Raw genomic sequence first — 26,350 nt, 5'->3', positions numbered from 1 at the left:
TCCACAAAAAAGGGAATATAAAGCAAAATGGGGCAGGAAAAAGGAGAAAATGAAAAAGGTGAGACACAAGAAATATAGCTGTGAAAGGAAGGAAAAAATGCTTTTTATGTTAACAGCTAGGATTTCTGTTTGTTACTTCTTTGAGGATGTGGCAAATAAACAGATGGAAATGTTATTCATTTAAGCATAGAACTCTTAACAGTGCGATCACAGGCATACCTGCTCAGAAGTAAGCCCATTGAGTTCAGTGGGGCTTATTCCCAGGTAAATGTGTGTAGGATTGCAGCATAAATGGGGGTAAGCTATAAAGCAGGTAGTTTCAAATGAGGTAAATAATTCTAGTATTTTAAAATTCAGACAAATGGGCAATTCTCTCTCAAGTAGTTTAACTTACTTTGGTGCAGTTTATGTATTTTCAGATCTGTGTCAACTCTTTTTTTTTTTTTTCCTTGATTAGATTTTTTACTGAGGACTCTGCAACAACAGGATATGGCTGTAGCACACCAGTGGATCCAAAGTAAAAGAGAGGAAATAGTCAACCAGATGACTGAGGCTTGTCTTAACCAGACCTTGGATGCCCTCCTTTCACGGGATTTAATCATGAAAGAGGATTATGAACTTATCAGCACCAAACCTACAAGGACCTCAAAAGTCAGGCAACTACTTGATACTACTGATAGCCAAGGAGAGGAAGTTGCTAGGGTTATAGTGCAGAAACTGAAAGACAATAAACAGCTGGGACTTCAGCCATATCCAAATATATCTCCTGTGTATAGGCCCACATCTTTGAATTTATAAACGCCAGCATAAAGAACTCGCAGTGTTTTCTTAAAAGTTGGATTCTTGTTTCTCAAATGTCACTTTATGTTTCTGCTGCACCAACCTAGAACAGCCCTTCCCAACTTGGTGCCTTCCAGAAGTTTTGGGCTACAACTCCCAGCAGTCCTGACTATTGTCCATGCTGGCCGGAGCTGATGGAAGTTGAAGTTCAGAACATCTGGAAAGAGCCAGGTTGGGGAAGGGTGCTCTAGACTGAAGTCGGCGGGGGGGGTTCTGGTAAGTGAAAGTATTAGATGACATGCTTGTCATTTTTAAGATTTTATAAACGATTTTTACACCACACACTTGGAGTTTCCTCAAGTTGATGGATACACATGTATTTCGTGGATCTATAAAAATAAGGAAAATACAACATATTATGGAAAATATGTGTGGCTTTACTGTCTTTCTATGCCGTCTCTCTCCTGTAAGTCAAATGTCTTTGACAAAGAAGAGCATGTTGGCGGGATTGCTCTAAAACAGTGGTTTTCAAGCCTTCTCCCTCAAGTGGAACCCTTACTGCTTTGACTTGTTCTGCGATAGGAACCTCTGCCCCTCTGCACTAGCATTCCTGGGCATGGCAGGAGATGATCAAGCATGTTCTGAAGTACATGATGGGTACATGTGGAGCGCTGACTAGGCCTGTTGGACCATTGGGAACACATCCTGGATTATATCCTCCATGGCTCTGTGGTGTAAGAAAAGATCAGGAGTTGTGGGTAAGCTGTCTTTTAAGGAAGCTTGCTTGCTGTTAGTGGTTTTTTCCTTGAAGAACTTCCTATAAATATCTAAAAAAAATCCCAGCATTGCTCAATACACAGTATGAAAACCATTACTCTAAAACGGATGCAGAACGTCTGGCCTCAATCATTTGGTGGTTTCCCAGCTTTTGTGCAGCTTTTCCCCATTCTAAAAGGCTGAAATGAGAGCTATGCGCAAATGCCCTCTCAAACTTCTCCAGCCTATTTTCAGGCAGAGAAATTGGGGGGACAATTTCACCGAATTTCTCCTAGGGGAGGAGAAATTCTCCAAATGTTTTCTCACAGATAGGGCTCCCTATTGGCAGGGGTTGTAGCACAGCTTAATTCTTCTACCTGAGGGTTTTTGGTTTATTGCACTGCTTCTGTAGGTGGCAACAACATCAACTGTGTTGGGGCTTCCACTTTCTGAGGCAGAGTTTTGAATTGCTTTTGGTGGTCTTTTTGAGCTTGGCTAATCACTGTGAGGTGGCTGAGGGTGCCGTGTGTGTTTTCTCTCTCTCTGTTACGCATCTTTCCATTGCTCTGCAGCCTCCCAGGCCACCTGCCATTCCTGAACTGAAAAAGCCCCATGGGAGGAATTGCTTCATGATGGCTTTAACTGAAGTGCAGGAAGCCAAGGAGGCCGCAGGCCGCCACAGAGATTACTGTACAGTGACAGGACACTCATGCACACTCCTCAGCCACCTCACAAGTAAGGTAAGCCCAAATCCAACCCATGAGAATTTCCCTGAAATTTCCTCTCCTTTGAATTTCTCTTCAAAAGCAATTTCTTTTTTATCAAATTGAACGAGAATGGTCAAAAAAAATGCAGGAGAAATTTTCAGCACAGCACTAGCTGAAATTTGTCTCCTCGGGCTTCATTACTGGCAGGAAGAGCTTTAAGCTACTACATGCAAGTATGTTTGGTATCTTGGCCCCATCCCTTTTGCCTTCAGCCCTCCTGGAATGTGGCCCCCAAGAGCTGCTCTGAAAATGGAATTTGGCCTAAAAGAGGCTCAGTACCTCTGCTTTAAAAAAAAACGTAAGAGCATTGTGCAAGTTGCTTCTATTTAATTCTAGGGAAAATCCACAGTGTGTTCTTTTTCTGGGCTCATAAAGGCCACAACGACTACAGTTTAACATGAACATTAGCACATGCAAGTTTTATAAAAATAATTGCCTTTTTTGTCCTTTTTGGGGGGGGGGGGATGCATTTCCTCTTTTCTTTTTTGACAATTCATAAATGGCTGTCCTATCTGTTAGGTGCACGTGCATGCATGCGCAGCTCCAATCCAGTGCTGGATGCAGGATACCTTTCCCTTCCCAGTAAGTACCCTTTGTGTGCATAGGGTCACATCGGGTGAGAATAGCTATGCCAAACCTGAACTCTTGCACACATTATCCAACACAAGCAGGTCCAATTACACGGTATCACTTGGTCTTCCTTCATCCTCTCATTTATTACTGGCTTAAAATAGCATAGCCATTACTCTGATTCAGAAGGAATAGAATTTCTCAGAAATGGAAATGGCATTCAAGCAATGAGCCCTCTCAAATGATTATTCTGTCATGGATTTAAAAACAAACAGTATTGATGTGTTTTACATGTATGAATATTTTATGATTTCCTGTAATTTTGTGGCTGAAACTTCATAGTCCAGTGAAATTAGCGTCTGACCTGAATATTTAGAATAAAAAGCTGAACATAGCAGGGTAAGCTTCTTTGATAGCCGTGATAAACATATGGAAAATCCCCCGCTAATCCTAAATTTTAAAATCTTGTTCAATTTTTTTCCTCTCAGATCTTCAGACCATTTTGAGTGCAACAACATTTAATTTGGTTTATTGGTTTCAAGTATGTCTTGTTTGTTTCAGATATGAGTACTTTTAGCTAAATGGAGAGGAAGCTGCCATTTAGCAATATGATGGTTTTTGCCCCAACAAACTGCTGTGAGTGTGTTTGCGCACGCGCATGCGTGCACATCTATGTGGAGGAACTTTCAGTATGTTTCTCTTAGCTATCTAATGAACATCAGGACTGCGCCTCCCAGAGCTATCTGACAACTGCCGTGGGGGAAGGAAGAAGGAACGGGGGAGACAGGAGCAGACAAAGAGAACGTCAAGACCTGCCTCCAGTTGGACTTTCCCACCTCTGCCCCTACCAAGGCCTACTGACATCAACTGCCCTGTGGGAAGGAACATCAACTCCTGCTCAAGGGGAGCTGGTTGTGGTGTTCAGTTTTGTTTTTTGAGATGTGGTTCTTTCTGTAGCTGCTGTATTTTATAAATATTGAAGCCACTTTGAGGACTTTAGTCAAAAACTCAGACATAAATTTACTAAATAATAAACAGATGGCAGTATCCAATGGGCCCCTATGCCCCCAACAATTCTCTTGCGCCCCTCCAATTCCCATCTGCAAGCAGCTCCCACTGCTTGCATAATGGAGATTTAGCTTCCGGGGCAACTGGAAATAAGTGAAAGCTCTCTTTTCTGGAACAGGGCAAGTTGGCAGAGCTCACATCAGGGAGCTCCGGTGATCTGTCTCCAAATCCAGAAACTCTATGATTCTGGGAAGCATTAAATCTCTGTGGCACAAGCAGTAGGATCTGCTTGCACAACAGGATCTGCAGAGCACAAGAGAATTGGCAGGGCTGTAAACACCCACTGGGTACTGCCCATAGCCTGCAATGTTCAGCTTTTTATTTTAAATGTCAGGATTGGGCTTGAAAGTGGACCATGGTCTGCAGAAGCCTTAAGTACTTTGACTCCATTTCTGCTTTGACTCAGAGGCTATTAAGACAGGGCTTGATAAAAGAGTTGGGTAGACAATCACTTGAAAGCATTTCAGTGATCACATGCACACAGAAGCCCTATTCAGGCATTCTGTACCTGAATAAGGCAAACACGTGAGAAGAGGGACCACCCCTCTCCTTCCTCAGGTTCATCACCCTCGACTTGTGGATAGGGATGTTGGAGGAATTCCTTCTAGCAGCTAGGACCCCCAGACTCTGGCTCGCTTACAGATGAGCTGGCCTGACTCGATCTGTATCGAGTTGGGTCAGCTTGCAGATTTTCAGGTGTTTTTCCACTCAAAATCAGCATTTATGCATGTTCCGGCAGTAATTTACATAAGTTATGCAAATTTTGTCCATAAATATGCTTAACTTGCACAAATTGTGCCCACAGTTTCCACAACTAAGCATAATTGCGGCTGTAATTTGTGCAAATTGTGCCAAAGTGGTCTTTAACGGGTGGGCAACACATGGCCCATGGGCTGCACCCCCCATGTTTTATGTGTTCCCCTGTCAACCCCCCCCCCCCCGATGCCACTGCTGAATTTGCTGTGGCAGCAACAAAAAGCCCAGTGATTTTCCTATAAAACATGGTGTGCACTCCCTGCGAGCACTATTTTACAATGAAATTGCAGGGAGCATTGCCAGCAGAGTGCTGCGCTGCCAAATTTGGGCAGCAAATTTGGCAATGTGGTAGCCAGGGGCAGGGGTGTAGCCCCAGATGGCTTGGCGGGGGGAGGTTGCCGACCCCTGGTCTCTAAGATGTCACAAGACATTTTGTGTGTGCTTGCCAAGACTGAGCCTACCATTAGGCAGAGTGAGGCAGCCAATTCTAAGTATCATGAATCAACATAAATGCTTGTATAAACGCTGATTTTAAGAGAGAAAAAAGACCACAAAACTTAGCAGATTTTGGGGAAAAGTCCCTGGCTCGGGTCACAAATGCAAGCCAAGCCGAGGGCTCCAGGGAAATCTGGCAAGCCCCAAATGGCTGGATTTCCCCACGACAACCATCCCTACTTGTGGAGGGTGACTGTCTGAAGAGTAGAGACTCCTGTATCCATGGAGACTTTCCACACAAACCAGAACATGGGTTTTCCAGGGTTCTTAATGGCATGGGAAGCCGCTGGAGGTACACGAGCCTCTCTCCAAACCATCACCCTCCACAAGTACAGGGCAACAGATGTGACAATCAAGGGGGGCAGGGCTGGACCACTCCCTTTTCTCACACATTGATGGAACATGGTAAGAGAATGTTACCTTTGAGGCCTTTGAAGACACTTCAGAAACTCCAGCTTGTGCAGAATGTGGCCGCCAGAGTATTGGTGGGGGCGAGGCAATTCGATCATATAATGCCTATACTGCGCCAGCTGCAGTGGTTACCGGTGCGTTTCCGATTCAAAGTGCTGGTTTTGACCTTTAAAGCCTTAAACGGTTTGGGACCAAGTTACTTGAAGGACCGCCTACACCCATATCAGCCTGCCCATACTTTAAGATCAGAGAGGCCCTTCTCATTTGCCTACCCGTGAGAGCAGTCAGGTGGGTGAACACATGTGAGAGGGCCTTTTCTGCAGTGGCCCCACACCTTTGGAACAAGCTGGCATCGGAGGTCTGCCATGCTCGGTCATTGCAGACTTTTAAGAAGGCCTTGAAAACATATTTTACCTTGGCCTTCTATTGATATGACTGCTACTGTTGCTGCTGTTAGCATAATTGTTGGTTTTAATTGTTGCTTTTATTGTTAGCTTTTATTGTTTCTATGTATTTTTTTGTTGTACGCCGCCTTGGGAGGGCTTCTGCCCTGAAAGGTGGGCCGATCAATCAATAAAGGCATTGTGCAGCTATTCCATCTTTCTTTCCTTAACAGATTTTCTGTGGTAAGAAGTTTTGTATTTATTTACTTACTAAATTTCTATACCACCCAATAGTCAAAGCTCTCTGAGCAGTTCACAAACTGAAACATATAACCGTTAAATACAATCAAATAGCAAAACATAACATAAAAACCTTACGTTTAAAACGGAATAAAACCAAAGTAAAAACCAGGGTAAAAGGCAGCAGTAGTGCAAAGATTTAAAAATGCATTAACACAATTTTAAAAAACTGCCAAACTAAAAAGCCTGGGGGAAAAAGGCCTTCAGCTGACACCGAAAATACCACAATGTAGGACCCAGGCTTGCTTCTTTGGGGAGGGCATTCCACACCTGAGGCACCACCACTGAAAAGGCCCTCAGTAGCCATTCACATCACCTCATTTGGTGGGGGTACCCAGAGAAGGGCCTCTGAAATTATCTTAGTGTCTGGGCAGATATATGTGGAGACGATCCTTAAGAAAAAAGAAGGAACCAGCAGGAAAACATGGGAGGGCTATGAATGGAAGACCACAACATCTGACCCCCATATAAAATTCCATGAATGAGGCAGGGCAATGATGCCACAAAAGACCACCTTCCACATATCGTCCGCCAAGTCTCTCCATTCTGAGGGCGAGGCCTTGCTTACCACACTGCGGCCTACTGATGTTCACTTCATTGGGGTGCAGAGGAGGGTCTTCCCCACTGTGATGCCCACCATGTGGAATGATCTCCACACAAGATCTTAGGTGGTGTGGAGTATTTCTGCTGACCACTTCAGATACATCCGTTTGCCCGGACATTTTCCTGACTGTTAGCACTGGCAGCTCTCCCGTGCTGTGTTAATGAGATATTCCATTGTTCAATTACTGGTTTATCGATTGGTTTTATGGCATTTTTTCAGGATTTGAACTTGTGAACAGCTTTGGGATATTTTTTTTAAAAAAAATCTGAAATAAATAAATGCCTCCTCTGGGAGCAATCCAAGAGAGGGGGGAGAAAAACAGAGGATGAGATACCACATGTATCTGACTTGTGGGAATTAGCCAAATGACTTGCTCTTCCTGTCCCTATTTACTTCTGGTATGATGATAAAACCAGCAGTTGGGATGCATGAAGTAGATGGTGGAAGTGGGGGAGGGGGATAGCAGCAACTGCTGGGAAAATAATCAGCAGACATTCAGGGGGTGGGAGGGCCTCTGTCATATCCCCATGGCTATGCCATGCTCAGTAAGCTCCTTCCACCTGTTCTTTGACTTTAGGAACACAAATTCATTCCTTAACCCTGGCCTCTTTGTTTTGACTGCCTCATAGTTCTTACACTCATTAACTTCTTAAGCCGCTGCTCACAGAACACTTGACTGGGGCTGTTTTCCTGTTCACCTTCTCTGGCTGTATTGTACTTTGCTTCATTGGGCTCCAGCAAGCACATTCTAAACACGGAGGAGACCTTCTAGCTGTGGAGGACATCTCGTCAGTGGACCCTGGTAAGTCTTCCTTTGGTTTGCATGGCGTTTTGAAAATTAATCCAAGAACATGTTCAGATAGCATCGCCTGTGCTGGTACGAAGCACACTACCTGGGGACACTGGAAGCGTGCCGAGGGGGGAAAGCAGGTAGCCTATCAGTAAGCACAGCAAACAAGTCATCAATACTGGATAGCCCATTCTGCTCATTTGTCATCTATGTGGACTAGTGGGGAATGGGGACCCTCCCCATCACCTTCCCACCTTTGTGGTTCCTGTCTGCTGTCGTCACAATAGGGCATGAACACTGGGAAGGGAGTGCAGTGTGTATTCCTCCACCACCACACCGCACCAGAGTTGAGGGGTCTGTGTCTTGCCCCTGGAGTATCAGCAGGGCTGAGGAGGGAGGTTCCAGCAGATTAATGTCCTCCTGATTTTCCCTTTCCCTGGTTGCTACTTGTGCGATAATAAAGTTTGTTGAGACATCTGCTTGCCAGGTACCATAATGGTTAATAGCGGCCCTCAGACATGGTTGCTGGTCAGTCCAGGAGAACAGAAACAGGTAATGAAAAGCAGGGCCAAAATTCAAGCATAGGACATCTTGGTTTATTTTGCCCTTTCAGGGGAGTATGTTGTTCTTAGGAAGTTTCAGGTCTGTCCTACTTGATGGAATAGACCAGCCTTCCCCAAGGTGGTGCCCCCCAGATGTTTTGGACTACAACTCCCAGCATTCCTGACCATTGCTAGCTGAGACTGGTGGGAGTTCAAAACATCTGGAGAGCACCAGTTTGGGGAATAGACACATGGATCAATAAAGCACTTGGAAAGTATACCTGGATGTGGAGGTGGGCTTACTGATTTTTGCTGTATCATGAACAATGAATTCATGGAACGAACAGTTCAGCCCTATGGGACTTACTCCCAGGAAGGTGTGCGTAGGATTACAGCCTACATCCCACTGATTTCTATGGTGCTTTCCACGTACTTCCTTTGGAATCAGGATGTCACACTCCCATTGCAATCTTACCCTGTGATCTCTGATTATGTCATGAGACCAGCCTAATGTTGACCTCTCCGTGTAGCTTGGCTGAATTAGTAACTCATGAATGAATTCTTTTATGTCGTTGCATTCTACCCACAATTAGCTCTATCCTCAAAGCCAAAACAGACATTACTGTAAATCTGCATCTAACAGCTGTGCCTTTTCTTTTGTTTTTACTTTAGTTGTCGGGGGCCAATCCAGATCATAAAAGTCTCCCTACCCTTAAAAGCCTCCGTTTTGGTCCTAAATTCTATTAATTGCTCTGAAAACTGATCTGGATTGTGGCCCTTACACTTACTCCAGGGGGGGAGGGGAACCTAGTTGCTAGACACAGATTTAAAATAATGCCCGTTTGGGCCAAAATTCTACTTACTGCTCTGAAAACTGATACCCTTTGTAAACTATCCCATTGCAACCTACTATCCCATTGCAACCTTTTCAGAAGCGAGGCATGTTACATTAAATCAATGTATTTAGAGTGGCTGGGTGACCAGCCAGATGGTCAGTTAATAAATTCAATAAATAAATGGTGGTAATGTAAAATTATTGGAATTTAAAAATAAACCGTGAACTGAGTAGGCAATTTCCTTTGTTTTTAGCAAACAGAGTGCATTTCTAAGAAATGCTGAAAGCAAGGGGCTTGGCTGTAGCCCTGACAGTTTGCTGCTCATTAGTAAACTTGAGCTGTTTGGGGGAAAACAAATTTGCTCTATGGGTTGATTTTGGTTTCCCTGCTATGGAGACACAAATAGCAGAGAGAGAGAGAGAGAGGGCCATTCATATTCATATCACTTTCCATTCCTCATCAGACAGCTGCTTGCTTACTTACTTAGTGTCTGAGCTCACTGTTCCATTCCTGAATTTACAGCAGCCTTCTCGCCAAACGAAGCAAGACATCGGTAATACAAGGGTAAGCCTTAACAGTTCCCTTTTCAATATTTATTACCAGTTGCAGGTAAGAATACCATTCTCCTTTTGATATTATCAAAAGTTGTACATTAGAGATGGGTGGGTTATTTGGAAGGGTAAACCATGTGTTGATTTAAAAAAAAAATAGGAACCTTCTGAACGTTGTAGACAAACAAAAAGCATAAGAACTTGTTTTCATACCATTTTTAGGAGGGATATTCTACTTATTATGCACTGGACAATGAACAGATATTAACATGCTTTGTGGATGGCGTTTGGGGGGGTTGGCTTAGTACAATGGCTTTGGGGGAAGGTATTTCCTCATAACGTCAAGGCTTGTTTTGTACGTTTGGCTTATTCCTGATTTGGCATGTGTTCATCTAATAAACACTCCTCTTCGAGCTTGCGTTTGAGCATGCTCAACAGCTGTGTTTTGAAGTTTGATACAAGCAAACACAACTGAATTTCCAGTGCTATAGCTGATGCCATGCCTGATTTAATGCAGCTGTTTTTGCCAAATATTTACCAGTCAACTATTGCATCAACATTAAGTGTGTGTGTGTGTGTGTGTGTGTGTGTGTGTTTACAAGATAAATTATTCTAGAGTACTCTCTTCTGATGGATATGCATGGTCATTGGTTAATTCTTTAATCTGAAACAAGTCAAAAATGAGGAAAAGAAGCTAAAGTTGATGATTCACCTCTGTTCACTCTTGGAGCAAATGACTATTTTAAGTGGTGGTTACCTCAGACAAACTTCTCTTGGGTGCCAGTGCCAATTTATAACAATTATACAGAGAGTGATCTGAAGTACCCAGCAAACATTTGTGGCTATGGCACCCTTAATTTCCCTACCAGTTTAATTGAAACAAGAACTTTGATTCAGATAAACAGTCAGCTTCTTTGGTACCAATGGAAGCTTTTCAAAAAACCTAATTCCTAATGGGAGAGGGGTGCAGGGGGGCACTGTCGCATCATCCCCAAAGAGGAAATACATCACCAAAAAAGAGGACAAAATAGGATACAGATTTTCATCGAATTTGCAAATGCTAATTTATATGTATAGATGCACATTTAGAAACAATTACTATAATTTAAATAGAAAAATAATACATCTCACCATAGCAAGAAAGAGTGTGAGCAGGTAATCTGTTTGCAGCGTCAAGGCCCCTACTCTCCCTGCTAATGATTCTTTAGCGTTAAACCAGATGCACATTTAGAAACAGTTACTATAATTTCATTAGCTATACATTATATCACAGCATGGTGAAGAGGACTGACCAGGTGACAACTCAGTCTGCTGTCCAGGTGCTAACCATTGATGGGCAAGGTGCTGTTTTCCGTTCTGATGGCTGTTTATCTTTAAACCAGACATGGACTGGACAGCCCTTCAAATAGAGGATGCCTTCAAGCAGAGGACTGTCCTTTGACATCTCTTCAATGGAGGACTGGCATCTGTAAAATAGGATACCTGGCCACCCTGGGGTGGGGGGATGCTGCAAGCCAGGTGGGGATGCCCCACACCCTAGAAGCTCCCCATCACTGAGATAATTGAAGGCAGGATTTGGTGTCTGAATGTTGTAATAAGACTATTTAAAGTACTGGCCTTTGCGGGCTAGTGGTGGTGATGGTGGTTGCCATTTGGGCTCCACTTTGGCCAGGTGTACTACTTTACAGATGATAGTCCTCTGTTTGAAGGTGTCCTCCATTTGATGGGCTGTACAGTCCAAGTCTGGTTTAAAATCAAAGAAGCATATGGAGGGAGAGCAAGGACCTTGACGTTGCCCACCGATACTTAGGACAACAGATTGAGCAGGCACACTGAGGAAATGAGCATTGCACCCACCTCATTCAGCATCATCCTGAGGTGCAGCTGGCCAGAGTCTGTCTGTCTGAGCTGACAATCCCAACAGTAGAATAGGCACAAGTGCCAGATGCAAAGGAGAAGGAGGCTCCCCTACTTTTAGTAGCTGAGTTTAAGGGAGAATTGCCAAGTCATGCAGGGGTAAGACGAGCTGTACCTGCTGAAATGGTCTCTTCTATTCAACTATTAGAGGCATGAGAGCTTTGCATTTTGGTCATCACGATTACCAAACCTGTTCAGGAAATCATGAGATAGGCTTTACAAAATAATCAGCAATGCCTTTGTATGCCTCTCATTTTCAATCTCTAGCAAAGCCATGCTATTTTTTTTCTTCTACTCATAAGACTAGATTCCCACTCTCCCTGCCCCATCCTCCTATTACACAGAAATACACACTCTAACTGTGTCCATGGATATGGAGTGGATGCTCAGATGAGAGGCGGGAAACACTGAAACTTCTGTACCAAAGACATAAAAGCCTGTAATACTGACATGCATTTTTTGTAATATTGTTATGTGCACCCAAATTCTCCAAATAATGAGGTTTCAAGGTTTCCCATGATGGATTGGTCACAGGAGGCTTAGTGGCATTTTGTAATATTTGCATTTATTTTGAAATATATAGGTTGAGCATAGACAGTGGTTCACAGCATTAACACTCCAGCAGATACTGCGGTCCCATCAGATTTCTAGGGTGACCACAAGCACAATGGGATACTTGCAGAGAGCAACTCAGCTCTCAGTATATCTTAGTCCTCCACCAAGAAAATGGCATGTTTATCCTCTTGTTTCGTGCTTTCATGAAGACCTGACACCCACTATCTAGCAGAATAACGATAAGATCATCTCTACACCAGCCTAAAATTCTGCATTTAAAACGGGGCTTTCTGCTTCCGTTTTAAATGCAGGATCACGACGACTCCCTTTCTCACATGCTTCCTTTCCCCCACCCCCTTCCCCCTCCTTCTCCCCGCATCTGAGTCTTCCATTATCTTTCCTTGATCTTGCTTCTCTTCTTGCTGCTTTTACTCTTTTCGTGGAGGAAACTGAAGCGGAACACAAAGGGGTAATTTGATAGCCCATGATCAGCGATCTATTTAAAAACGGGACAAAGGGCATTTAGTGCAGGAGAGGCCTTGAATGGTCACGATGTCATGTAAAGAGCCCCCAAACCTCCGTGAAGGAGCAATCTCAATCGCAGGATAAAAGCTCAGTGTGAAGGAGCCTTAAGTCATCTCCACTCATCGCCTATGCCTCTTGGAGCTATCTTAACTCCCATAAGGTGCAATATGACCACACCAGAAGGAGAGGTCACATCCTGTGTTTTCTGCCAGAAGACTGAGACAACAGTCTCTTGACAGCATTTCCCATAGGCTGCCTAAGTTAAGAAAAATATGCCTGAACATTGTATGTGATGCTGATGTGAAAATAGTTCAGACTACTATGGAATTCTGAATTCTTCATCTTGTAGCAGATGATATCCTAATCATTATAAAACCAAGACAATTTGTCCCCATGACATTTTGCAGAGAGGATCTGCATGTTGGGAGCTATACAACAGCCAAATGTCAAAAACAGTGGATATGAAATGGCTTATATACAGCAGTTTAACTTTTCCCCCTTGAAGTATAGTTTTTACCAGTTTGTGGCCATTTTATGTGAACCCATAACATACCTCCAGGTTTTCCTTTTGTTTGGATTATATATTATCAACATTCCAGAGGAATTGCAGAGGTGTAGTCCTTCCTACTTTGATAAAAAAAAACTCATTGTATATTCATACAGTTATAATAAAGTTGCCATTTTAATACATTATATAACATGCATTGAGACTGCCAGAAAATTAATTCCTTTTGAACTTACATTCCTTTTTTCCCATTTTAGATATAAAAAAGATTTTAGGAATAACTTGGCACCGGTTTAATATTTTTGCAACTTGTTCTGGGTCGCTCTGTTCATTGACTGTATGAACAAAAATATATGTACAATTATTCATTAAAGTGCAAAATAAATAATTTTAGGGATCTAGAATTCTCAAGGGATGTTTAACATTGACAAAAGTGGATTCTTTGACTCAACATGCCTCCATTTATTTGTTCAATTATACCCTACCTTTCTACCAAGAAAATGCCATTCAAGGTAACTTACAATCATAGGAACGAAAAACAAAATTAAAATAAAACTTGATTAAAACAATAATACAACAATTCCATTTTTGTTTTATCTATTTAAAACACAATTAAAAACACAACAATAACAGAATAAAAACAGCACCCAGCCCAACAGACTAGCTTACATGCCAAAGGCCTGCATGAATAAAAACAGTGGAAGGACAGCAGAAAGGGAGCCAATCTAGCCTCCCTTGGCAGGGAGTTCCACATCATAGGAGCAACCACCAAAAACGCCCTCTGTTGCATCACTACCAAACATGTCTCTGAAGGCAGAGGCACTGAAAGAAGGGCCTCCCTCAAATATCTTAAAACCTGGGCAGGCTCATATGAGAGAAGGTGGTCTTTCAGATAGCCTGGTCCCAAGCCGTATAGTGCACTATAGATCATAACCAGCACTTTGAATTGTGTCTGGAAACAGACTGGTAGAATCATAGAATCATAGAATAGTAGGGTTGGAAGGGGCCTATAAAACTATCGAGTCCAACCCCCTGCTCAATGCAGGAATCTAAGTCAAAGCAACCCTGGCAGATGGCTGTCCAGCTTCATCTTGAATGCCTCCACTATGGGAGAGCCCACCACCTCCCTAGGGAATTGGTTCCATTGTCGTATTGCTCTAACAGTCAGGAAATTTTTCCTGATGTTCAACTGGAATCCGGCTTCCTGTCACTTGAGCCCATTATTCCGTGTCCCGCACTCTGGGATGATCAAGAAGAGATCCTGGCCTTCCTCTCTGTGACAGCCTTTCAAGTACTTGAAGAGTGCTATCATATCTCCCCTCAGTCTTCTCTTCTCAAGGCTAAACATGCCCAGTTCTGTCAGTCTCTCCTCACAGGGCTTTGTTTCCAGTCCCCTGATCATCTTCATCGCACTCCTCTGAACCCTCTCCAGTTTGTCTGCATCCTTCTTAAAGTGTGGCACGCAGAACTGGACACAGTACTCAAGATGAGGCCTAACCAGTGCTGAGTAGAGGGGAACTAGTACTTCACGTGATTTGGAAGCTATACTTCTATTAATGCAGCCCAAAATATCATTTGCCTTTTTTGCAGCCACATCGCATTGTTGGCTCATATTCAGCTTGTGCTCTACCACATTTCCAAGATCCTTCTCTCTTGTAGTATTGTTGAGCCAAGTACCCCCCATCTTGTAACTGTGCATCTGGTTTCTTTTTCCTAGGGGCAGAACTTGGCATTTCTCCCTATTAAATCTCATTATGTTGTTTTCCACCAGCCTATCAAGATCACTTTGAATTCTGTTTCTGTCTTCCAGGGTATTAGCTATCCCGCCCAATTTTGTGTCGTCCGCAAATTTGATAAGCATTCTCTGCTCCTCCTCATCCAAGTTGTAACAAGGGAGTTGCATGTAACCAGCCCCAGTCAACAGTCTGGCCGCAGAATTCTGCACCAGCTGATGTTTCCAAACAGTTTTCAAAGGCAGCCCTGCCTACAGCATGTTACAGTAGTCCAAACAAGATGGAACTAAGGTATGCATGACCATGGCCAGATCAGACATGGGTGCACGAACGGGTGCAGTTGGCACTCTAGCCTTGGCTGTGCAATCACACCTCCAACCACTGCCAAAACCTTGGCAGGTAGATTCAGGAGCAATATTTAGACACCCTCAGACTTCTGTAAGGGGGAAAAAGTGTTAAAATAACTGATCGATAACATACTATCTCGCATTTTCACCCAGCAAATATTCCACACACTTTTGGAAGGATCACTCTGATCCAATTTGTTCTCCACCATTCTAAGGTATCAAAACAGCTGTCCAACATTTTAGCCCAATAACATGGTCAGATAATCCATTTCCCTCCATGTCAGTGTAACGCTGAAGAGACTGAAGCCCTGTATAGCTGAACATTTTGACCATGTTGCTTAACTCTTTTGAGTAGTCTCCAAGAAACATGGGCAAAGTTGTGCCATCAATGATCAGTTACTCATTTGAATTAGACTTCTTTGGCTTGTTTGCATTCCTCCCATAAGAATGCAATGATCCTTGAAGACTTTAACTGCATGACCTGAGCAGCAAAATGTCCTTTCTTTCACACTTTTTTCATGTCGAGGGGCCAACGTGGTTATAAATGTTGATCACTGGATTTCCTTTGGTTTCAAAGGGCTTCGGGATGACACCCAGAGAGACAAATGTGTAAAAACAGAGATGACAACAGTAAACTTCATTTTATCACACAGAAATATTTACTGCAAACAGAGTAACTGCAGTTCCTTCAAACTATCAAGCTTGAAGTTGGAAAAGAGAACGCAACAGGGCAATTTGATCCTGTCTTGTGCTACTTCTATGCTGACAAACTGTGAGGGAAGCTCCTATTTGCAAGTATTCTGACAACCGTGTTCTAGAGATTTATCCTGATCTAGAATGTAATATAAACTGTGGTGGATACCTAGAGCTCTTGAATATCCTGACTTCTTCATTCCAATGGAGGACAGATTCACAAATGTATCCCTTTACGCACGTCACTAGCTCTGTCATCAAAACAAATGAGGAATCCCTTACAGGTAGGGATGGCAGAGAATTCCGCCACGGATCACGGTGAGGCCGAATGCCAGTGCATTTGGCCCCCCGAAATCTGTGGCAGAACGGCCTGCCACCCCCCCGCCCCCCCGCAGATCCCCCCTGGGATGAGACTTACCTGGGGCGGATCTTCCGGGCGGTGGCAGTTCCGGTGGCGGCTCCGGCAGTGGCTTTGGTGGTGGCGGCTGGTCTTCCGACCGGCTGCCGCCGCCGCCATTTGCAGGTTTTTTTGTTTTTTTTTACAGAGTCGTGATAGGCTACGTAAGTTTTTACGTAGCCTAAAACGACTGGGTAAAAAAAAAAAGGCATACGGAAATGGCGGCGGCTACAGCCACCGCCATTTGCGTTCCTTAGTTTGGGCCGTCTTAGTCTACGTAAATATTTACGTAGACTAAGACGGTGAAAATAAGGGGAACGCAAATAGTGTCCGCTACGCTATTTGCGTTCCCCTTATTTTCGCCGTCTTAGTCTACGTAAATATTTACGTAGACTAAGACGGCCCAAACTAAGGAACGCAAATGGCGGCGGCCGTAGCCGCCGCCTTTTGCGTAGGAGGTTTGTTTGTTTTTCCCAGAGCCCTCCGCAGCCAGAAATCCGGCTGCAGATGGCTCTGGCCTGGCTGGGCCTGGGCCTGGCCGGCTGCTCCGTGGAGCTGCCGCGGAGGCGGAGCACAGCTGGCCGCGGAGGATTCCGGGGGGAGGGACGGAACGTCTCCCCCCCCATCAACATAATCCGCGAAAGGTAAGTGACTTTCGTACATCCCTACTTACAGGTGAAGGATTAGAACTACCTGTTCAAATCAGAATTCTCACCCCTGCACCAGAGCACTGGACTGAAGTCATTATGCAGTGCATTACATTGATACCGAGATAAATCAAGTAGTTGCCCTTTGTCACTATGGCTCACCAGTAGTAGGCTACAAGTAGAATTTTGCTTATCTCTACTTTAGGTAAGTATCTGTGTTTAGGGATAGACTTGTAGCCTCCTGAGTTAAAGGAAAAATTGGGTCCATGTCCACAAACCCTGAACTTTTATAGGATGGCAGTTCTCACAATTTGTAAACACTCATTGCAAACTTGGAGTGTATAGCATCTGTAACTGACTGGGAATGAGATACTTTACCACCACCGGCCATTCTAGCAGGCTGAGCTGAGGGAGATGAGAGGGAGAGCAGGGCCTCTCCACCAGCCCTGATAAAAGAGTTAATTTTCCCCTCTTCCCTCCCCATTCCTTTTTCCTTGTGTGTAGTGTCTTTTTAGATTGTGAGCCTGCAGGCAGGTTCTGTCTAGTTTAATTGACTATATGTAAGTCACTCTGGGAGCCTTTTTGACTGAGGAGTGGCATAAAAATACATGAATAAAATAAAGTGAGCGCTGTACGAAAGGTTCACATGAATATTGTGTGATATGAAGGGAGAATGAAAAGCAGGACTGGGGAAACCATGGGCAGCCCGTTCTACAGCCATTTTGCTCAGAACAAACTGTTCCAAAGCCAAATGCTACACATATTATACAATAGTCAGTAATAGCTAAGCCACACAGATGATCCATTATTGTTCAGGCTCCTAGCAATAATTAATCGTGAACAACTAAGAAGTTTTTAATTTCAAACGAAATCCCATAAAGCATGTTCTCTGTCTAGGAATGCTGGGTGTGTCTACACTTGAAATGCCCTCCACCCACCCAACAAAAAACAACAGAAGAGGAAAGCCCAGTAGGTCCTGCCTTGCCCGTGCTAACCCAGGTATTGACACCAGCCCTGTTTGCTGCTGCCCTCATAACCTGCCACTGTCTGAGTGGCTATTGGGGGGGGGGGGGGGCTGAACTGGTGAGCCCTGTACTTGGGCCTCAAAGTCTAGCCCTAGCTTTACCGCTGCTCTTCTCCAAGCAATAAGGAGAAACCCGATTCATATTTGTTTATTCCTCAGTTCCATAATATCAAATAAATGCCTAAATATAAAGATACTGTGATATCATGGCCTCTTCTGTTCTGTACTTTTTTCCCTGTTCATCACCCAAATTGTTACTTAATTCAGTTCACATGATCTTTATAATACACCGACTAAGAGCACGATCCTATGTCTGTTTAAACAGAAAAAAGTCCTACAACTCACAGCATTCTGGCTGGGGAATACTGGGAGTTGTAGGAGTTTTTTCTGTCTAAATAGGCATAGTATTGTGCCCTAAGTAAATCCTTTATGTTTACTAGAAACAGTTCTTTTGAAATGCTGGTGAATGGGGAAAATAATATATTCAGAGGCCTCTGACTTCTCCCTAGAGTGATCACTTATGCATCACTAAGAAAAGGAAATGCATTACCAAAACAGGGGTCAAAATAGGACACCAATTTGCATATGCTAACTTACATGCATAGCTGCAAAATTTAGAAATGTACCCATAATTTTTATAGAAATCCCATACATTTCACCATATTGGGGGACACTGTGACCAGGTGATCTAGTGCCTGTTCACAAAGGTGACCCGTGTTTCTGTTATCCAAGTGCTATCTGCTGATGGGCAACTTCAAGAACCCTGCTCTTCTTCTTTGTTCTTTTTCTTTAAACCAGACTTGGACCCGACAGCCCATCAAACAGAGAATGCCCTCAAATTGAGGACTGTCCTCTGACAGCCTTTCAAAGAGATGAATGTCCTCTGTAAAATAGGACACATGGCCACCCATCTTCTCCCCTCTTCCACCCACCACTGTTCAGAGTGGCATCCCTCAGCCCAGCTTTCCCCAACCTGGTGCCCTCCAGATGTTTTGGATTACAATTCCCAGGTTTCCTGATGTTTGGTTATGCTGGGATAGGGGTGATGGGAATTAAAGTCCGAAGCATCTGGAAGGCACCAGCTTGGAGAAGACTGGAATAGACACTTAAGAACATAGAACATAAGAGCCATGCCAGATCATCTAGTCCAGCATTCTGTTCACATAGTGGCCAACCAGATGCCCACAGGAAACCCACAAGCAGCACTCTCCCACTCATGTTCCACAGCAACTGGTGTACATAGGCATACTGCCTCTGACACTGGAGGTAGCATATGACCATCAGGACTAGTAGCCATTGATAGCCTAATCCTCCATGAATTTGTCTAACCCACTTTTGAAGCCATCCAAATTAGTGGCCATCACTACATCTTGTGGATGCAAATGCCATAGTTTAAGTATGTGCTGTGTGAAAAAGTACTTCTTTTATCTATCCTGAATCTCCCACCATTCATGGGATGACCCCGGTTCTAGTATTATGAGAGAGGGAGAAAAATGTCTCCCTATCCACTTCCTCCACACTGTGCATAATTTTGTACACCTCTGTCATGTGTCCCCTTACTTGCCTTTTGTCCAAGCTGAACAATCCCAGCTGTTGTAACCTTCCCTCATAGGGAAAGTTACTTATGGCTTAGTAAAGCTGCCTTAGGCACTGCACAGCCATCCCTAAGGAGGTCCTGCCATCACTCCTTCACACAACCTTTCCTGTTTTAAAAAAAAGAAAAAAAGTCACCTATGATCACATTTCTTTAAGACTGTGGACATCCTCACTTGTAACGTGTGTGTGTGTGTGGGGGGGGGACTAATGCTGCCCAGATTGTTTTTGGAGCCTAGGATGAATGTCATGTTTGGGCCCTGCCACACCACTACATGGACCCAATACTGGGCTTCTCTACATGAGGCATTTATTGTGCTCCTGTCATTCCCTACTCATGGTTGTTTATACATTCTTCAGTTGATGTCATGACTCTCCAGTTTCACTTCTGTGTCTAACCAGCACTTTCAACGAGCTTTTTGAGAGCAGGGAAAACGCAACATTTAATTGTGAAAGCGAAAGAAAGTGCAATTATCAGGATAGATAAAAGAAGTACTTTTTCACACAGCACATACTTAAACTATGGCATTTGCATCCACAAGATGTAGTGATGGCCACTAATTTGGATGGCTTCAAAAGTGGGTTAGACAAATTCATGGAGGATTAGGCTATCAATGGCTACTAGTCCTGAAGGCCATATGCTACCTCCAGTGTCAGAGGCAGTATGCCTATGTACACCAGTTGCTGTGGAACATGAGTGGGAGGGTGCTGCTTGTGGGTTTCCTGTGGGCAGCTGGTCCAGGAGGTTGTAAATTCCTCCTTGAGAGAGGGAGTGGTGCTGGCCTCTTTAAAAGAGGCAGTAATCAGACCACTCCTGAAAAAGCCTAACCTGGACCCGGAGGATGTTAACAATTATAGGCCAGTGGCAAACATCCCCTTCTTGGGCAAAGTGCTTGAACGGGTGGTTGCAGGACAGCTCCAGGCACTCTTGAATGAAACGGATTATCTAGATCCATTTCAATCAGGCTTCAGGCCTGGTTTTGGAACGAAAACTGCCTTGGTCACCCTGTGGGATGACCTCTTCCGGGAGAGGGACAGGGGGAGTGTAACCCTATTGATTCTCCTGGACATCTCAGCGACTTTCAATACCATCGACCATGGTATCCTTCTGGATAGGTTGTCTGGGTTGGGAGTTGGAGGCACTGCACTGCAGTGGTTCGGCTCCTACTTGGATGGCTGATTCCAGAAGGTGGTGCTGGGAGATTATTGCTCTGCGCCATGGCAATTATGCCATGGGGTTCCACAGGGCTCTATTTTATCCCCCATGCTGTTTAACATCTACATGAAACTGCTGGGGGAGGTTATCCGGAGGTGTGGGCTGAGGTGCCATCAATATGCCGATGACACCCAGCTCTACCTCCCTTTCTCATCAAACCCAGGTGAGGCAGTGGCTGTTCTGAATCAGTGCCTGGGCACGGTAATGGACTGGATGAGGGCTAATAAACTGAAACTCAATCCAGACAAGACAGAGGTACTGTTAGTGGGTGGTTCGTCTGCCCGGCTAGGTGATATTCAACCTGTTCTGGAGGGGGTTGCACTCCCCCTAAAGGATCAGGTTCGTAGTTTGGGGGTGCTCTTGGATCCAGAACTGTCACTTGAGGCACAGGTGAACTCAGTGGCATGGAGCACTTTTTATCAGCTTAGGCTGGTATACCAACTACGCCCTTATCTGGACAGAGATAGCCTAGCTACAGTTATCCATGCTCTCATAACTTCTTGTCTGGATTACTGCAATGCGTTTTATGTGGGGCTGCCTTTGAAAACGGTCTGAAAACTTCAGCTGGTCCAAAATAGGGCAGCAAGACTGTTAACAGAGACTGGCCAACGAGCTCATATTATGCCAGTACTTTTCCAGCTGTGCTGGCTGCCAGTCCATTTCCAGGCCCAATTCAAAGTGCTGGTGTTAACATTCAAAGCCCTTAATGGCTTGGGGCCAGGTTACCTGAAGGATCGCCTCCTCCCATATGTGCCTGTCCAGACCTTAAGATCATTGTCAGCGGCCCTTCTCCGAGAGTCCCTGCCAAGGGAAGTGAGGCGGGTGGCTACTAGGAGGAGGGCTTTTTCTGCTGTGGCACCCCGGCTCTGGAATGAGCTCCCTAGTGAGGTTTGCCTGGCACCTACATTGTATTCTTTCCAGCAACAGGTGAAGACCTTTTTATTTTCCCAGGCATTTTAACATTTTAGCTCTTTAGACTTTTAGCTTTGCTGTTTTAAATCTGTATTTTAAATCCCTGCATTGTTGCTAGGTTTTATTCTGGTTTTATTCTGGTTGTATTGTTTACTGTGGTTTTAATGTTTTATAGATTTTGTATTGTTTTATTGTGTGCTCTTTGGTTTTAATTTTTGTGAACCGCCCAGAGAGCTCCAGCTATTGGGTGGTATAGAAATGAAATGAATGAATGAATGAATGAATAAATAAATAAAATTTTCTCTTGTGCATTTGTGCTAGTCCACTATACCACCCTGCCACCTAGAGGTTATGTAGCAGAAAAGGCAATGCTCCTCATGTAGTGCTCAGATATCAATTCTGTGACGAAACCGAAAGTAGATACACTTGATTAAGAGCCTCATTTAGAAAAGCTCACCGTGTGTACAAAACTATGGATCATATGCAAGAATTTGTTCATATTTCTTGAAGGCTTTCTCTGCTCATTCCCATGGCAAAGGAAGTTAGGGAGAAAGAGTTTACTTTCAAGAAAGTACAAGGAATTCTGGGGAGCAATGTGGCAAGGCCTGGGCAGGGGCCAATGGAACACACAGCAGATGAAGCTGGGGGGCGGGGTTTGCAGGGACCTGTACAAATGGCTCCAGTTGCCATTTGTTGCCTTCTGGGCAGCTCTGGTGCTGGCACTGGAAAAACAGGAACCATTGGAAAGACCAGAACGCAGGTTCTCCCTATGTGCTTTGCCTCCCCCCAAGGGGAATATTTAATCTTTCGCATCCCTTGTTCAACACTGTTACCACCGTTGCCTGTGTTCCTCGTTTTGAGGTGAGAAAGGAGTGCTGGCCAATGAGGGACCCCAGAGAAAAGTCTGTTGGTTCCTGCTTCCCTGCTAGCCAGTCCAGTGGGAGGAACCTTACACTGACTGAAACATGGGATAGATTGACAATATGGGTTGGCCTTTAACACAGCAGGAATGAAATTTTGCACATATTTATAATTTGGCAAAGTTGCAGAATTTGAATGACTTCAGAATCCACTTTCTAAACGTGACGAGAACTTGCTTGAGAATTCCTCCTCCTGCCCCCCAACACACACTGCTTGCTTATTCTAATAGTAGCTCCTATTACTACTATTAGTAATAGTAGCCTGTACACTCACCTGCTGGATTACCTGTATAAAGATGCAAAGCTACTTTAAAGTTCATAAACATTACTGTTGTTGATGGCTAAGTGCTCGCTCACTGTTTGCAGTGTGAACCCTCATCACTGGCTCATCCTTAAGGTGGAAACAGACACTAAGAATCTCACAGTCGTTCAGCCTTCCTCAACCTGCTGCTCTCCAGATGTGATGGACTACAACCCCCATCTTACCCAGCCAGCATGGCCTGGCTGGGGTGATGGGATATGTAGTCCCCCGCAGCTGGAGGGTGCCGGGTTGGAGAAAGCTGCAGTAGTTGCTTACTGCTTGGCAGAACCAACTGCATGAAGAGGCAGCTGCATGTAGCCTCTGGCTGCTTGGTAAATTCTGCAATAGCACCTTGGGACTCCTTGTGCTGCTAGGGATGTACGAAAGTCACTTACCTTATGACGAAATTGATTCGCGGTGACGGGGAGGCGCTCCCTCCCCCCCGAAATTCTGGTGGGGGGGAGGCGCCCTGTCCCTCCCCCCTGAAATTCTGGCCGGGGGGAGGCGCCCCGTCCTTCCCGCCGCAAATCCTGGCCGGCCGGGAACGCAAATGGTGGCGGCCGTAGCCGCCGCCGTTTGCGTCCCTCAGTCAGCCGTGATAGGCTACGCAAATCTTTATGTAGCCTATCACGGCTGAGTAAAACAAAAACAAAAAAAACCCACGCCTACATAAATGGCGGTGCCCATGGGCGCCGCCATTTGCATTCCTTATTTTGGCACGTCTAGTCTACGTAAACATTTACGTAGACTACGGCGAAAATAAGGGGAACGCAAATAGCGTAGCGTCTACGCTATTTGTGTTCCCCTTATTTTTGCCGTAGTCTACATAAATGTTTACGTAGAATAGACGTGCCAAAATAAGGAACGCAAATGGTGGCGCCCATGGGCGCTGCCATTTGCGTACGTGCGGGGGGGGTTGTTTTTTTTTACTCAGCCGTGATAGGCTACGTAAAGATTTATGTAGCCTATCACGTTTGTTTTGTTTTTGTTTTTTACTGGAAATGGCGGCGGCGGCAGTGGGTCGGAAGACCCGCCGCCGCCGCCGAACCGCCACCGGAGCCGCTGCCGCTGCCAGGGAGATTTGCCCAAGGTAAGTCCAATCCCGGGGGGGGTGCGGGGGGGCAGACTGTTTCACCACCGATTTTGGGGGGCCGAATGCGCTGGCATTCAGCCTCCCCGAGATTCGTGGCGAAATTCTCTGACATCCCTATGTGCAGCCAGAGACGACACCAACAGCCATCCACATTGCTGCAGCTCCCATGCAGTTAAAGAGCTACAACAGGGTTCCTGGTTGTCTGTTTCTATCCCTGTCCTTTGTTACTGTGCCATTTGTTTTTGGAGACAAAAGATTCTCTCTTTCTCACTTCCAGGTAATGATTAACTGAAGATGACAGGCCCTTGGACAGCATGTTGCAATAAAAGGAATATACCCAAGAATGGATTACATGAATTGGACTCAGTGGCAGAGAACAAGAAGGAAAAAATGCAAATGAAACAAGAAATCACCTTGCTTAATGGCATTTCTTTAATAGTAGGGAACATGATCGGCTCTGGGATATTTGTCTCTCCCAAGGGTGTGTTGATGTACAGTGGCTCATACGGACTCTCGCTCCTTCTCTGGGCCCTTGGTGGGATCTTTTCATTGTTTGGAGCATTGTGTTACGCTGAACTGGGGACATCCATAATTAAATCAGGTGCAAGCTATGCCTATATACTAGAAGCTTTTGGAGGCTTTATAGCCTTTATCAGACTATGGTCTTCTTTGCTCATCATTGAGCCAACAACTCAGGCCGTCATAGCCATCACTTTTGCTAATTATATTGTTCAGCCGATATTTCCATTCTGTGAACCACCCTATGGAGCCGTGAGGCTGATTGCGGCTGCCTGCATCTGTAAGTAAAGCTGTAGCCAGTCAATGCAACAATTTTAATTTGATTGCACAGGTTCAGAACACAAACAACAGTTTTATTCATCTTTTGGGGGAAAGGTGGGCAGAAAAAGTGCAGGCTTCTGCCATTAGATTGATAGATTGATATGATTTGTACGCTGCCTTTCTACCAAGAACGTGGCACTTCATCAGAAACAGCTCTAGATTCCCTTTAGCCCAGGGGTGGGCAACTTGTGGCTCTCCAGATGTTTTGGCCTACAACTCTCACCAGCCCATAGCCAATGATGAGGGATCATGGGGGTGGTAGGCCAAAACATCTGGAGTACCATAAGTTGCCCACCACTGCATTGGCTCAACGGACTCGGCCCAAGGATGAAAAACTTAAATATTAAGGCATTTCTGACATCTTTGTTAATTACATGGCTGGGAAAGAAATGAAACGGGGGAAAAAAGAGCTGATAGCTTACCTGGTGCAGTTCTGTAATTTTAGATCCTGGTCTTAATGGTCTCTTTAGATGGTAATTACTTCACTTTCTTCAAAGTGTGGTAAATCAGCCTGGCTGTGTTTGGGGGTGCTCCTTCTGCTCAAAAAGGCCTGGGAATTCTGCCCCAAATCCTGACAGAACCACTGAAAGGAAGACCGCTTCCTGAGACCAGTGGAGGCTGGTGGCTCCAGTGTCACTGGGGCAATGAATCCACTCCAGCTATAGATCAGAACTCTACAGCACCTTGGACAGCTCTCTTAGAGTTCTGACCGATTCTGACTGAAACCTGGAGTGGATCCACCGCCCCACTGACATCGGAGCCACCAGCCTCCACTGCCTGAGACTCTGGAGAGTTAGACATTGTAGACAGCATGGACCAGATAGCTCCTGAAATTGTAGAGCAAGGGTGGGCAACACATTTTCTATGAGCTGCATGCAGGAGCAGCAGCAAAAGAAGCGATGATTTTTCTTCAAAACAAGGCATGTGGGCAGTTCATACCTCGTTTGGGAGCAGAGTCACGCTTGTGGGACTTTCCCAGAAGCACGAATTTGCTTCCAAACAAGTTACGTGCTCTGTGTGCACCTTGTTTAGAAGCAAAATTGCTGCTTTTTTGCCACTGGCATGCCACTGAATGTGGGGGGCAATTTTGGCAGTGGTGACAATGCGGCCCCCAGAGGTTGCCTGGGAACCTGGGCAGGAGGGTGGTGATGCACTCATGTCCTGCTTGTGGGTTTCCCTTGGGCAGTTGGTTGGCCACTGTGTGAACAGAATGCTGAACGAGGTGGGCCCTGGTCTGATCCCGCAGGGCTCTTCTTATGTTCTTAGGGTGGCCACCCCTGTTGTAGAGTTATGCTTTTTTGTCTCAAGTGATTACCCAGTGGAGGCTGGTGGCTTCGATTTTGGTGGGCATCTGAATTCATTCTTGGTTTCAGTCAGAACCAGCCAGAACTCTAAAGGAGCTATCCAAAGTACTGACCCTATTTGGGGGATAGGGTGCTGCACCTTAGATAGCTCCTTTAGAGTTATGGCTAGTTCGAATTGAAACCCAGAATGGATTTACGCCCCCACCAAAATTGGAGCCC

At 44.9% G+C, this 26,350-nt stretch overlaps 3 protein-coding genes across 9 annotated transcripts in view; 2 read left to right on the top strand and 1 right to left on the bottom strand.

Annotated features, from left to right (window-relative positions):
- The window catches only part of RIPK2 (receptor interacting serine/threonine kinase 2), a 49,464-nt gene extending 43,271 nt beyond the window's left edge, over positions 1-6,193 (top strand). For both annotated transcript variants that reach the window (XM_084849176.1, XM_084849177.1), the window contains one exon: positions 458-6,193. In XM_084849176.1, the coding sequence (XP_084705302.1) occupies positions 458-798 (341 nt within the window). In that variant the 3' untranslated portion in view covers positions 799-6,193. The remainder of the gene's footprint in view (positions 1-457) is intronic.
- The window catches only part of LOC146346798 (uncharacterized), a 257,087-nt gene that overhangs the window by 180,986 nt on the left and 49,751 nt on the right, over positions 1-26,350 (bottom strand). The window contains exons 3-5 of one of the 6 annotated variants that reach the window (XM_084849181.1): positions 13,160-13,233; positions 11,467-11,716; positions 6,855-7,042 (exon numbers count right to left, since the gene is read on the bottom strand). The exons of 1 other annotated variant lie outside the window; for it this stretch is intronic. In XM_084849181.1, the coding sequence (XP_084705307.1) occupies positions 6,855-7,042; positions 11,467-11,471 (193 nt within the window). In that variant the 5' untranslated portion in view covers positions 11,472-11,716; positions 13,160-13,233. Of the gene's footprint in view, positions 1-1,198; positions 1,508-6,854; positions 7,043-11,466; positions 11,717-12,069; positions 12,578-13,159; positions 15,771-26,350 lie in introns of those variants that run through there. 4 more of the 6 variants (XR_014790072.1, XR_014790066.1, XR_014790065.1 and 1 more) reach the window with 4 other exon arrangements.
- LOC146346799 (Y+L amino acid transporter 2-like) overlaps positions 9,588-26,350 on the top strand; it is a 41,295-nt gene continuing 24,532 nt past the window's right edge. Inside the window, exons 1-2 of the mRNA XM_084849180.1 lie at positions 9,588-9,667; positions 24,265-24,786. Coding sequence (XP_084705306.1) covers positions 24,282-24,786 — 505 coding nt within the window. The 5' untranslated portion in view covers positions 9,588-9,667; positions 24,265-24,281. The remainder of the gene's footprint in view (positions 9,668-24,264; positions 24,787-26,350) is intronic.

This window comes from Heloderma suspectum, chromosome 4, assembly GCF_057233095.1.
Source record: "Heloderma suspectum isolate Gila_16-S chromosome 4, 16-S_ref, whole genome shotgun sequence".
In the NCBI taxonomy this organism is placed as follows: Eukaryota; Metazoa; Chordata; class Lepidosauria; order Squamata; family Helodermatidae; genus Heloderma; species Heloderma suspectum.
The sequence above is the reverse complement of the archived record's forward strand: the minus strand, read 5'-3'. Positions and strand labels throughout refer to the sequence as shown.